Source organism: Silurus meridionalis, chromosome 12 (assembly GCF_014805685.1).
Source record: "Silurus meridionalis isolate SWU-2019-XX chromosome 12, ASM1480568v1, whole genome shotgun sequence".
Taxonomy (NCBI): domain Eukaryota; kingdom Metazoa; phylum Chordata; class Actinopteri; order Siluriformes; family Siluridae; genus Silurus; species Silurus meridionalis.
Genome location: NC_060895.1, coordinates 1,975,551 through 1,989,135, shown reverse-complemented (window position 1 = coordinate 1,989,135; position 13,585 = coordinate 1,975,551). Strand labels below are relative to the sequence as shown.

Here is a 13,585-nt window from a genome sequence, read left to right as displayed (position 1 = left end):
AGTGATTCTGATCATTAAAAACGAACCGAGGTCCACATTTAGAAGGTTTGGAGATAAACATCAGCCAGAAACCCTAATTTTGGAATCATGGAAATAATAGTAATTCGAACATGAACTGTAGAGCTAGCAAGTGATGCTAGTCATGACGCATGAAGATTAGCATGAATGAACACTTTTTTAAAACATTAGAACATGTATTGACGTCCCACCTTCTTTATTCTGGTGTTAATTACTTTAAATACGCTCCTAAACACCTCCAAGTCTTTGTCTTGCCTTTTTTGCTAGTTTTGCTAACTAGCTGATCTCTTTCTCTTATACGTCGGTCGCATGACAGCATATAATTAGTTAATCCGCAGGGTTGAACAGTCGATGTTGCATCAGAACCTCTCTAATTAATCATAGCTCAGAGCGCTGTAACTCCTGTATAAGTGCAGGACCCTGGAACAAACGGAGTTAATTTCTATTGTGCTTGAATAATAATTTCTCTTTGTCAGAATGAGTCGACCGCTATGAGCTGAATCAATCGAATACGGTTCATTAAAATGTATTGAAATTCCCATTAGGGATTCCACTTATTTCCGTTACGATCCGATACCAATATTGGATTTAAAGTCAACATTCTGACCAGACACTCAAACATGGCTGCCCTGGACTCTTACTTCTAAAACATTCTTTTGACATAAAGTTCAAGCTGTGACCATTTACACACACACACACACACACACACACACACACAATACTGTATGTAAACCAATAGTACCACAGTTGGGAATGGTCTTTTTTTTTATTACTTATTAATTAAACAAAACATCCTGCAAATCATGAAAGTCAATAAAAAAATTAAGTTATTATTCTTTCTGTGCAGCCTGGTACCAAATGATCCAGAGCCCGGTACCGGTCTCCAGTTTGTTCTCTTATTTCAAGTGACTGTTTTGGTTTTTAGAAATTATTAGAATATCTTTCTTCTCCTGAATTCACTTTCTTTACACAAACCATATTCAAGCCCCCACATCACGTTTCTACGTTCCTTTTTTTAAAAATAGGTTTTGTGAAGGAATGAGCGAATGCTAACGTTTTCCTCTTGGACTGATCGACGATCCCCAGATACGTGATGTAGATGTAGAATTAATCTATAAATACTAAAAAATACTTAATCCGGCTGTCCCTACTTCTATTTCTTGGAAAAAGAAGAATGAAAAATACAAATGATGCTTATTAATTAGGGAGTAGCTATAAAATTAGCATAAAAGTTCAAGGCATCTTGTTTGTTCATACATAACATTTTACACCATGTAAAAACAAACTTGAATGAAATTTACCTCAGAGAGAATTTTTGCCTTTGCGTTTTGCATACTTTGTAAAAATGTATTGACTGACTTGAGTTTGTAGAAGCCATTATTTTCTTTCAGGTTTTGTTGTGTTGTTTTGGTGGTAAACTGCATGCTAATATCTTCTTGCTAGCGAGGTTACCTGTGTCTGAGGTGGAAGTTAGCATTTAGAATTCAGGGCAAAAACTGGTCCAAACGGCACCAGCTGTACGTGTTAGAAGTGTTTTTCGAGTGACATTTCATTTTTAGGCCGAAAGTGACCCATCTGTACATTTTGCTCCATATAGTAAATGGTGTCAGCTCTCATTACAGTGGAGTCGTGGCTTCGTTTAGCCTTTAAATGTAGAAAAGATTGACTATCTGGACCTTTATCCAGAGGTCCAAATGCATTATGGGAGTTTTATCACGTGACTTCTGATCTGCGGTTTCCTTTCAGAACCAAAGTTTCAGTGCTTGACATACATTCAGATATAAAACACAAACATGAAAGGCACATACCATTAGCTTCACACACACACACACACACACACACACACACACACACACACACACACTTTTATTATTTATTATCATAATAGCAGTATATTTGAATATGACTGACTTTCCATTCAGCTAACACACACACACACACACACACACACACACACATTCTCACACACACACACACACACACACACACACACACACACACAAAGAGACTCATTTCCCGTAAAGGGCTGTGTGTAGTTTTACAGATAATGCTCCCTCAGATCACACACCATCATGCTAACATTAAAAGAAGACAGTGTTATAATGAGAGTGATTTCTGTGGTGTTTAAAAGTGATGTTGTGTTTAGGCCGTAATTTTCAGATTAGCTCATCCTAACTAGAGCAAAATACTAGTCATGCTAGTTATGCTAACATATGCGAACATAAAGCGTTGTGCTTGGAGAAACAATGCTGTTATGCTATCCTGTGTCATGTCCTGTAAGGCTAATATCATACTAGCTTGCTAGCGATAGCATGAAAATATATTCGTACTTCTTTTTTAAATAAAATGAAATCTCTTTTAGCCAAAACACCAAAATATGTTAAATATCATTGTGTCTGGTGTTATGGTGGAGTAATGGCTGGATTTAGCCATCACAAGCCATTACAGGAAGATCACAGATCCATCACCAGACCATCACATGGCCATTACAGGAACATTAAAGGGCCATCTGAGTACCATCATAGGGCCATAATAAGACCATCAAAGGGTCATTATAGGGACATTACAGGACCATAGCAGAGCCTTCACAGGGCTATTGTGGGACCATCACCAGACCATTGCAGGACCATCAAAGGGCAAACTGAGTACCATCACAGGGCCATAATAACACAATTACAGGGTCATTATAGGGACATTAGAGGACCATCATAGAGCCATCAGAGGGCCAATACAGGGCCATCATAGAGCCATTACAGGGTCATTACAGGGCCAATACAGGACCATCATAGAGCCATCACAGGGTCATTACAGGGCCAATACAGGACCATCATAGAGCCATCACAGGGTCATTATAGGGCCAATACAGGATCATCATAGAGCCATCACAGGGTCATTATAGGGCCAATACAGGATCATCATAGAGCCATCACAGGGTCATTATAGGGCCAATACAGGATCATCACAGGGCCATCATAGGACTACAAGAGGACCATCATAGGACAATCCCAGGAGCATTCTGGACCACTGCTCTTTTGCTATCGGGATTGCATTTGCCCCAAAAACAGTATCTGAATTAAGAAAAGACGAACAGAGTCTAATATCAGCAAAAAAAAAAAGTTCTTGTAACTGTAACTAATGAACCAGTAACCTAAAATAGACATTTTACTCTGTTCTGGTATTTGGTGTTAACGTAAACTGAAGCTCTTCACCTGCATCTTCATGACTTTTACACCACTCTTCTCACACACAATGTTCTGATCGGATAACTGCATGAATGTGCACCAGTGCTCCTAATAAAGTCCTAAGCGTTTGACGAATTTGTTTAAGGTTATCTAGTTATAAATTTTGGTCCCTTCGCTAACAGCGTCCTCGCAGCATCGTTTTTATTTCATATAAAGGACCCTCATGTCACTAAAACGTGCTACAGACATGACGGAAACGAGCACAAACATCTGAGGTTTCTTTTATTAGCCTGCTGTCAATAATCTGACACCTACATTCTGCCTCGTGCGAGCGTAATTTCCTCGACTTTAATCGTTTTTTCATATCTGAACATAGAACACGGTTCCAGCGTGGCGTAACTGACGCAGTACTGATGCTTTGATTCCCCTCGTATCAACTCGAATCAGCTCTGTTTCCAAGAATGAGTTTTTCCACTGTCTGGCACTTTATTTGTGACAGAAAATGAGGTGTTTCATCACACAGTAAATACTTCATGAATGATATTTATAATGCAAACGTGTCATTTGGGTACATTTGAGTTTATAACAGTCAAATAAACTGTGAAAATTCACATGCAAGTCAATTAGATTATTAAACTATAAGTATAAAATGTAGAACCTGGACTTTTTCGCATTATAGCCCTGACCCAAAACCTGGCCCAAGTGCATTATGGGAGTTTTGTCTGAAACTGATGCTTCTGCAGTTTCTTCTCAGAACCAAACAAAGTTTCACAGCACTTAGATCTAACATGAAAGGCACATACAAGAAGCCACACACTCATGCACATTTACACACACACACATAGATATTGTTCATGGTTTAAGGGAATACGTTTGGGTGTTTTTATTAATAATACTACTACTACTACTAATAATAATAAGGTTGGTGTGGGTGTTTTTTTTGTTCCATAGCTTAAGAAATCTTCTGATTTTACTGTGTTCCACAAGTCTCCGTTCTCGGCCCGTTCTCTTACCCCCTTTCTACAATGATTCACACACTTATCCCCAATATTCTCAAACTAAACTCAACGCAGAATTTCATTTATCTTCTCCCTTCACCCGGAAGAGGACGTGTTTCCTTCTTTAAACCATCTGTAGCTGCAGTATCGATTATGGTTAAACAGATAAAACTGAACTGAAATGTTCTCCTGATCATAAGGTGATGCTGCTAGTGAGGGTTGAGAGCTGGAATGATGATATCATGTGAATATTGCAATCATTTATAAATAATCACAACACACATTTCAGAGATGTGTCACAGGTTTCATAATGAAATTTGGGCATTTTCTGAAACTAAATGCAGACAAACTGGAAACAGCTGAAATGGAATGACTAAGTGATAGAAATGTTTTCCTCTCATTTGTTTTTTAAATCTTTTGAGTTTTTTTTAATTAGGACACAAAAAACAAACAAATAAAAAAAGAAAAAAAAAAGAAAGAGGAATCAATAAGTAAGTAAGTAAATCAATGAATAAGAAGATAAAGAAATAAATAAAAAGTTAATAAAAAAAACAAAAGTAAGAAATAAAGAAAAATAAATAAATAAATAAAAAACCTTTTTCTCCATAGATTTTCAGAAATGTTTTTTTTCAAATTTTTAAAAATCTAATAATTTTTTGGGTATTTTAAATTGTTTATATATTTTTATTTATTTAATTGTTTCTATTTTGTCAATCAAATACAATATTTAATCATTTAAGACTAAAAACATGTAAAACTAAAATGCTTTTGTAGCAAATCCATTTGATAAAATGTTAAGAAAAATATTTTTATGTTAAGAAAATACCAGAAATATTCATAAACGTTTGCCTGCATCTTTATTGCACTTTACAGCTTCATAACAAACAGCATTAAAACACAGCACATGAATTTACATATTAATGGTTTAAAAAACAAAAAAACAAGATACTGGAAAAAAAAAAAGCTGAAATCAGTCCGAGTCAGTGTGCGTCGGTCAGGGGATTATTTTGGAAAACAAGTTGTGGAACTGAAACTTGACGTCCCACAGAATCGATCATGTTAATATTTCCAGTACGATTCTGGTAAACGTGGCGAGCGTGACTCTGTGTGAATCAGCTGAATTAGCTTTCTTTCCACTGAAACTCAGTGAAGTCTCAGTGAATTCTCAGTAAACTCCCAGAGACTTTACTGAGACTTTACTGAGACTTTACTGAGGCATCTTATCAGCCTTTATAAGCAAGCAAGAAAGAAAGAGGAAGAATGGAAGAAGGAGTAAGAGAAAGGGAAGAAAGCAAAATGAAAGAAAGAAAGAAAGAAAGAAAGAAAGAAAGAAAAAGTGGACGAAAAATGGAAAAAGGAGGAGCAATTGATGAAAGAAAAAGAAAGAGTAGAAAAGAAAGAAAGAGGAAGAATGGAAGAAGGAGTAAGAGAAAGGAAGAAAGAAAGAAAGGAAGAAAGAAAGATAGAAAAAGAAAGAAAGAAAAGAGGAGGAAGAATGGAAAAGAAGGAGGAGTGAAGGAGGAAAGAAAAAGAAATATAAGGAGGAGGAAAGAAAGACAGAAAGACAGAAAGAAAGAAAGAAAGAAAGAAAGAAAGAAAGAAAGAAAAGAAAGAAAGAAAAGATTTCACAGTCTGCACAGTAAAGGAAATCAGTAATAGAGAGAAAAAGAAGTAGTAATGAGAGAGAGAGAGAGAGTGTGAGAGACTTCATTCTGCATCCAGGATTCATCATCAGTGTATCAGTCAGGAGGAATGTTCTAGTAGCTTCCAGAATGTTTTACATGAGCGTTACATGTCCAAGCCGCACTATTCTCAAGATCTGCCAACTATAGTCACTGAGCTGACGTGTGTGTGTGTGTGTGTGTGTGTGTGTGTGTGTGTGTGTGTGTGTGTGTGTGTGGGTGTGTGTCTGCGCTTGTTAAAATGCTGATAACTCTGCATAATTCTGCAGATTACAAAAGGGTTTGTTTTTGCATGATTGATTAAATATTATAATGTAAGTTATTAATCACACACACACAAACACACAAACACACACACACACACACACACACACACACACACACACACACACACACACAAATCTCACTGGTGTTACAAAGAAATTGGAAGTGATTTAAAGAGAGGAAAAGAAAGAAAAAAATGTGTTTAATATTTGGATTAAAAAATTACAAACATTTAAACATTTAACCACAAAAGGATAAAGAAAGACATGAACTTCACAGCACATTAATAAAGCATTACATCATTGCTTTTAATATGCTAATTATAAATATGTGTATGAATATGTGTTATATAGTTTATTTTTATTTCATGATGAATTATTATCTTATTATATTGCCAATATACTGCAGTATATAGTGTGTGTGTGTGTGTGTGTGTGTGTGTGTGTATGTGTGTGTGTGTGTCTTTGGCATGTATCAGATTGTTTCATTACTTTAAATATTGTGTGTAATCAATTTTACTGTGTGTGTGTGTGTGTGTGTGTGTGTGTGTGTGTGTGTGTAAGGTATGTGTTTGTAATACAGGAGGATGATTACAGGTTGATTATCGGTGGGCCTGAGCGTAAATGTCGTTGGAGCGCGTTGCCGGGTTCAGGGGCTGCAGAGAAAACAAACAGAAAAGAATCAGAATAAAAGATTAAACATTTTATTTACATTTTTATTGTAGAAACGTATAAATGTATAAAGTACATCAGAGCTGTGATCAGTAACACACTCACTAGGGTCCGAAGCTATACTTGCTACACAGCAAGAAAAAAGAAAGAATGTGAGCATTTCAATGAAGAAAAGAAAAAAGGAGGAGTTAATGAAAGAAAGAAAGGAAAAGAAAGGAAAAGAAAGAAAGAAAAGAAAGAAAGAAAGAAAAACGAATGAATGACGAGAAGAAAGAAAGAAAAACAAAGAAAATGAAGACAAAAGAACAAAAAAAGATGAAATAAATAAAAGACAGGTCAATAGATAGATAGATAGATAGATAGATAGATAGATAGATAGATAGATAGATAGATATATAGATAGATAGATAGATAGATAGATAGATAGATAGATAGATAGATAGATAGATTAAAAAAAGAGGGCAATACCAACAATAAATATATACACAGGAAACCGTAGCTGCTGATTGGTTGGCTGGAAATTGCATTATGACATCACAAGAAATTCATATTCAGGAATATTAAAGCATTTTACATGAAACGGTGTGAATCTTCAAAATCTAAACAATGTGAACTAAAACCAGCGCGAGGAATAAAAATCACACACACACACACACACACACACATTACCTGGTAGTCCGCTTCAGGAACTGGGGGTCCTCTCCCCGGACCCCGTGCTTGACGCTGTTTTGCAGCTGTAATGCAGAAAAACATTGTTGAATATTTGTCTATTTGTGTGCATGGTAAAGTGTGTGTGTGTGTGTGTGTGTGTGTGTGTGTGTGTGTGTGTGTGTTACCTCTCTGAGGAGCAGCTGCCTCTTTATTTTTGCAACAGAAGTAAATCAGCAGCACGATCCCGAGTGTGAACAACACGTCTCCAAATATTATTCCAAAAGCCAAAATCATGTTCATATCGTAACAACCTTCACACACTGGGGGGAGGAGGGGGTCGTAAACACACATTAACTACAAAAAATAACACTTCAGAATTTCTAACACAAAATTCCATATTCTATATACAAACTTTATAAACAATTCAACAAAGTCTCTTATATTGTGTGGTTACACAACAAATCCCATAAATCGTGTCCCAAAAACACAAAGTTCCATAAATTGTGTTACTGTGTGACTAAAAACACAAAAAATCCCACAAATTTGTATATATTGTGCTGTCGTGTGATAAAACAAACAAAACAATCCCACAAATTGTTTTCAATTGTGTTGTTGTGTGATAAAACAAACAAAAAAAAACCCCAATAAAATGTGTTAGTGTAACTAATTATGTTTATTTGTGGTGTTGTGTGACTACACACAAAGAGTCTTCAAATTCCAATAAATTGTGTTGGTGTGTGATTAAACACAAAAAACAATCCCATAAATTGTGTTAAATTGTGTTGATGTGTGACTACACACAAAAATTCTTCAAATTCCATTAAATTGTGTTGTTGTGTGACTAAACACACAAAGTTTGTGTGGTTGTGTTGTCACAACTAAAGACCCAAAAAATATCCCGTCATTGCATGAATTGTGTTGTTAATTTGTGTTTTTATGCTAGTAAACCCCAATACTATTTTAGTGTAACTAAACACACACAAAAATTTGTCGTGTGACTAAACATACCAACAATCCCATGATTGTGTTAAATTGGGTTGTTGTGTGACTAAACACAATAAAGTTTGTGTGGTTGTGTTGTCGCGACTAAAGACCCAAAAAATATCCCGTCATTGCATGAATTGTGTTGTTAATTTGTGTTTTCATGCTAGTAAACATGCGGCGCTGGTTTGGGGGGTGTTTTCCAGGTGTGGGATTATCGGAATTATTTTTCCCTCTGTGTTGTTTCCTGAATGGAAAATGATCTTGTGTGATTGAGGTGCACTCTTACCCTTGGCATGGATGTAGAAGTAATGCGTTTTCTCTCCATATTTGCAGGAGTACATTCCATTACTCTTATCATTGTAATCATCTAAGACCAGTGAAGAGTCTGTTTTATTTGGTTGAAAAGTTTTATCTTTGAACCACTCATAACCGTCATCAGTATCTCCAATGTTACAGGTCAGTGTGACTGTAGTTCCTGAGAAACTCACGTACCCTAAAGTCAGAAAGTCGAAACACACACAAGCCCATCAGTGAGGATGCTCACGCTCACGTTCGAAGCCCTAGAGCACATTTTTCTTCTTCCACATCACGTGACCGATCGCTGCTAAACGGAAACGTGAAAAACTTTGCTGCAAACGTTATTTAATCCCTTTAACCTACACGAGTGCGTTCCTGAGTGCGTTCCAAATGAACGGACAGAAGAAAAACCTATAGATTTGGTGTGTTATGAAGCTCAGTATACTGCAGGCTCTGGGTTCGAGATCTGCGTTAGAGGAACGTCGGAGGAATCGGTTGAAGGCTCTGATGTAGATTGTTTCTAGGAAGTGAAGAAGCCTGAATAATTCACCAAAAAAACTAAAAATTCTGAAATCCTTGTAATATATTTTATAAAAAGGATTTCTAAAAGCAGCACACACACACACACACACACACACACACACACACACACACACACACACACACACACACACATATATACACATACAGTCATATACAGAATGAACATTTTTCAATGAATCTGAATAAATTATTAACCACAGAAATTCTTTACTATTGTACAAATCCTTTAAACTTTAACATCAAACAAATTCTTGATAAACTTTCATTTTCGTTTGTTTTTTTTTTGTTGTTTTTTTACAAAAACACATTAAAAGCTTTAAGCAAACAAATGTGTGAAATTGCAGCATGAAAAGGCGTCTCGCTTTACCGTTTTGCGCAGCCGCGATCGTAATGGCGACTGCGAAGAAGAAAAAGACGTAACCCACTTGGCGTCCGTTCATTTTGTTCGTATTTTTTTACTTTTTCGCGTAGCTGGAGAAATTCTCTTTTTCTAAACTATTAATACTTTCAAACACGTACACAAACAGAACCAATTTTAAACTAAAGATTAAACTAAACTCATTACGTTTGTCTGAGACTTCTACTGCCTTGACTGCCTTCTACTGCCTTCTACCCTTCTATCTCCTCTCTCTCTCTCTCTCTCTCTCTCTCTCTTCCTGTTACCATTTTACAGGAAGTAGAAACCATCAGAAGCTCAGGGTTTCATCTGCACCTGTCACACAAACATGTTCGTAATTCATGAATTGTTCTTTTGAATTTGTACACCACAGCGTTCCAGCGTTCCAGCGTTCTGGATTCTGATTAAATTGAGGATCACACTGACTAATGTAGCTGTTTGACGATCTAAAATGTAACTAAATGTGAAAAAAGTCACGTTTTTTAATAAATAGCGAGTAATAATCAGTGCAAATGGACGAAGCGTAGCACAGAAGCACCACTGGGTAAAGTGGTAAATGACCTGCTCTTGGTCTCTAAACAGGATCATGAAATCCTTCTGGCTCAGGTTTTATTTAGCAAATCGTTATCAGTTTTTAGATATAAATAATGACTTCTCCACACTAAAGTGAAGTCTGGTGTTTTTACACCGATCATGGATCCTGCATCTTGATAAAAATGTTTATAAAACCTAGTATTAGCTTCCACTGTTATGCTAATGATATGCAGCTGTATGTTATGTTATAATTCTGACAAGATGGAAGAATTTTTCTTTGGACCCTCTGCAGCTGGAAGCAAGTTCCTATAAGGTCCTTCTGTTTCAGTAAAAGATCTTGAAGTGATTATTGACTGGAGGTTCTAGATTGCTCTAAATAGTCCAGATTACTGCAGCATGATCTCCCAGTAGAACAAAAAGTTTTGACCTCATCAGAATTTTAAATCTTATAAAAAACTGCTTCTTAAATATCAAGCGCTGAATGATTTCAAGCCACAGTAAACTTTTGGTTCGATATCTGGATTAAAGTTCTCATCAATTGGAAACCATTGTTGCTGCTGAGAATGGTCTTCATTTGATACGTGAAAAGTCTGTGCATGGTTCTTAACACTTAGGAACCATGAAGGCTGTGGAATTGAAATCAATATGGCTTCAATCATCATGAAGAGTGTTGCACATTTGGAGTATGGTTCCTCTCAAGGTTTCTGCCTTCTCAGTATGAGTGTTTCATCTCCACGATCACCTCGACTCACCCGTAATGGATAAACTCATAGAAAATGATTTGAACTGAAAAACAAAACCAACTTCAGACTTTAACTTCGTTTCATTACGTCATTACTTTTCTCTATCTGCATGGCATGGAGTGATTTATTTATTTTTTTGTCACCAAAATATTATATCAGATAGTGACATCATAAAAAAACCTTTCAGGATCTTTGCTTTTTCTCTGACATGTTTTGGCAAAACTTTAAAATTTTAAGAAGAGTTCATTATGAATGTTTTTCTTTTTATTATATTTTAAGATATATATGTTTATTTCACAAACTTTCCACAATGAGCAAAGAGTTTTATTAAACTATCTATGTGGAAAGCCAATGACATTACCAAAAATATATTAACTCATCAATGGCTTGTCATATTGACCCTCTGGCTCCATCTCCAGGTGGAGATACAAACTCAATCCAAGTCTAATTTATAATATAACCACTATCCCGAACTCTAACACCAACACCAACACTAACCCTAACACTAACTCTAACACCAACCCTAACACTAACACTAACACCAAAACTAACCCTAACACTAACTCTAACACCAACACCAACACTAACCCTAACACTAACTCTAACACCAACCCTAACACTAACACTAACACCAAAACTAACCCTAACACTAACACTAACTCTAACACCAACACTAACCCTAACACTAACACTAACACTAACTCTAACACCAACCCTAACAGTAACACTAACACCAAAACTAACCCTAACACTAACTCTAACACTAACTCCAACACTAACACTAACACTAACACTAACCCTAACACTAACACCTAACACCAACACTAACACTAACCCTAACACTAACACCAACACTAACCCTAACACTAACTCTAACACCAACACCAACACCAACCCTAACACTAACTCTAACACCAACCCTAACACTAACACTAACACCAAAACTAACCCTAACACTAACACTAACACTAACTCTAACACCAACACTAACCCTAACACTAACTCTAACACTAACACTAACTCTAACACCAACCCTAACACTAACACTAACACCAAAACTAACCCTAACACTAACTCTAACACCAACACTAACCCTAACACTAACTCTAACACCAACAGTAACACTAACAACAAAACTAACCCTAACACTAACTCTAACACCAACACTAACCCTAACAATAACTCTAACACTAACACTAACACTAACACTAACCCCAACACCAACACCAACACTAACTCTAACACCAACACTAACCGTAACACTAACCCTAACACAAACTTTAACACCAACCCTAACACTAACTCTAATATCAACACTAACATCAACACTAACACCAACCCTAAACCTAACACTAACCCTAACATGAACACTAACTCTAACACCAACACTAACCCTAACACCAACACTAACTCTAACTCTGGCCCTAACACCAACACTAACCCTAACACTAACACTAACACCAACCCTAACACTAACACTAACTCTAACCCTAACACTAACCGTAACTTTAACACTAACACCAACACTAACTTAAAACCATCCCTAACACTAACCCTAACCCTAACTCTAACACCAACACCAACACCAACACTAACACTAACACCAACACTAACTCTAACACCAACCTTAACCCTAACCCTAACACTAACCCTAACACCAACCCTAACTCTAACACTAACCCTAACACTAACCTAACTCTAACACTAACCCTAACACTAACTCTAACACTAACTCTAACACCAACACTAACTGTAACACTAACCCTAACACCAACACCAACACTAACCCTAACCCTAACACCAACACTAACCGTAACCCTAACACTAACTCTAACACCAACACCAACACTAACCCTAACACTAACTCTAATATCAACACTAACATCAACACTAACACCAACCCTAAACCTAACACTAACATCAACACTAACACCAACCCTAAACCTAACACTAACCCTAACATCAACACTAACCCTAACACCAACACTAACCCTAACACCAACACCAACACTAACTCTAACTCTAGCCCTAACACCAACACTAACTCTAACACTAACACTAACTCTAACACCAACCCTAACACTAACCCTAACTCTAACACCAACACCAATACTAACCCTAACTCTAACACCAACACTAACACCAACACTAACTCCAACTCTAACACTAACTCTAACACTAACACTAACACTAACACCAACACTAACCCCAACACTAACACTAACTCTAACACTAACTCTAACACCAACAGTAACCCTAACACCAGCACTAACACTAACCCTAACACTAACACAAACCCTAACACCAACACTAACACTAACCCTAACACTAACTCCAACACCAACACTAACACCAACCCAAAACCTAACACTAACCCTAACATCAACACTAACCCTAACACCAACACTAACCCTAACACTAACAATAACTCTAACATCAACACCAACCTTAACACTAACACTAACTCTAACCCTAACACTAACCGTAACTTTAACACTAACACCAACACTAACTTAAACACCAACCCTAACACTAACCCTAACTCTAACACTAACACTAACACCAACACTAACACTAACTCTAATATCAACACTAACATCAACACTAACACCAACCCTAAA

At 36.6% G+C, this 13,585-nt stretch overlaps 1 protein-coding gene across 1 annotated transcript; it reads right to left on the bottom strand.

The window, feature by feature from the left end:
- Positions 1-6,330: 6,330 nt before the first annotated feature.
- Positions 6,331-9,935, bottom strand: LOC124394440 (T-cell surface glycoprotein CD3 epsilon chain-like). Its single transcript, XM_046862653.1, has 5 exons — positions 9,658-9,935; positions 8,737-8,943; positions 7,652-7,786; positions 7,485-7,549; positions 6,331-6,799 (listed from the first exon to the last, which is right to left on the bottom strand). The coding sequence occupies exons 1-5, from the start codon at positions 9,728-9,730 to the stop codon at positions 6,746-6,748; spliced, it is 534 nt and encodes a 177-aa protein (XP_046718609.1). The 5' UTR covers positions 9,731-9,935; the 3' UTR covers positions 6,331-6,745.
- Positions 9,936-13,585: the final 3,650 nt, after the last annotated feature.

Excerpts from the sequence above, each read along its gene's own strand:
- LOC124394440 (XM_046862653.1), bottom strand. The coding sequence starts at position 9,730 with ATGAACGGACGCCAAGTGGGTTACGTCTTTTTCTTCTTCGCAGTCGCC. Across the intron at positions 7,787-8,736 it reads CTTCTACATCCATGCCAAGG|TGTGTGAAGGTTGTTACGAT; the intron begins GTAAGAGTGCAC and ends TCCTCCCCCCAG. Across the intron at positions 6,800-7,484 it reads TTCCTGAAGCGGACTACCAG|CCCCTGAACCCGGCAACGCG; the intron begins GTAATGTGTGTG and ends TTTTCTCTGCAG.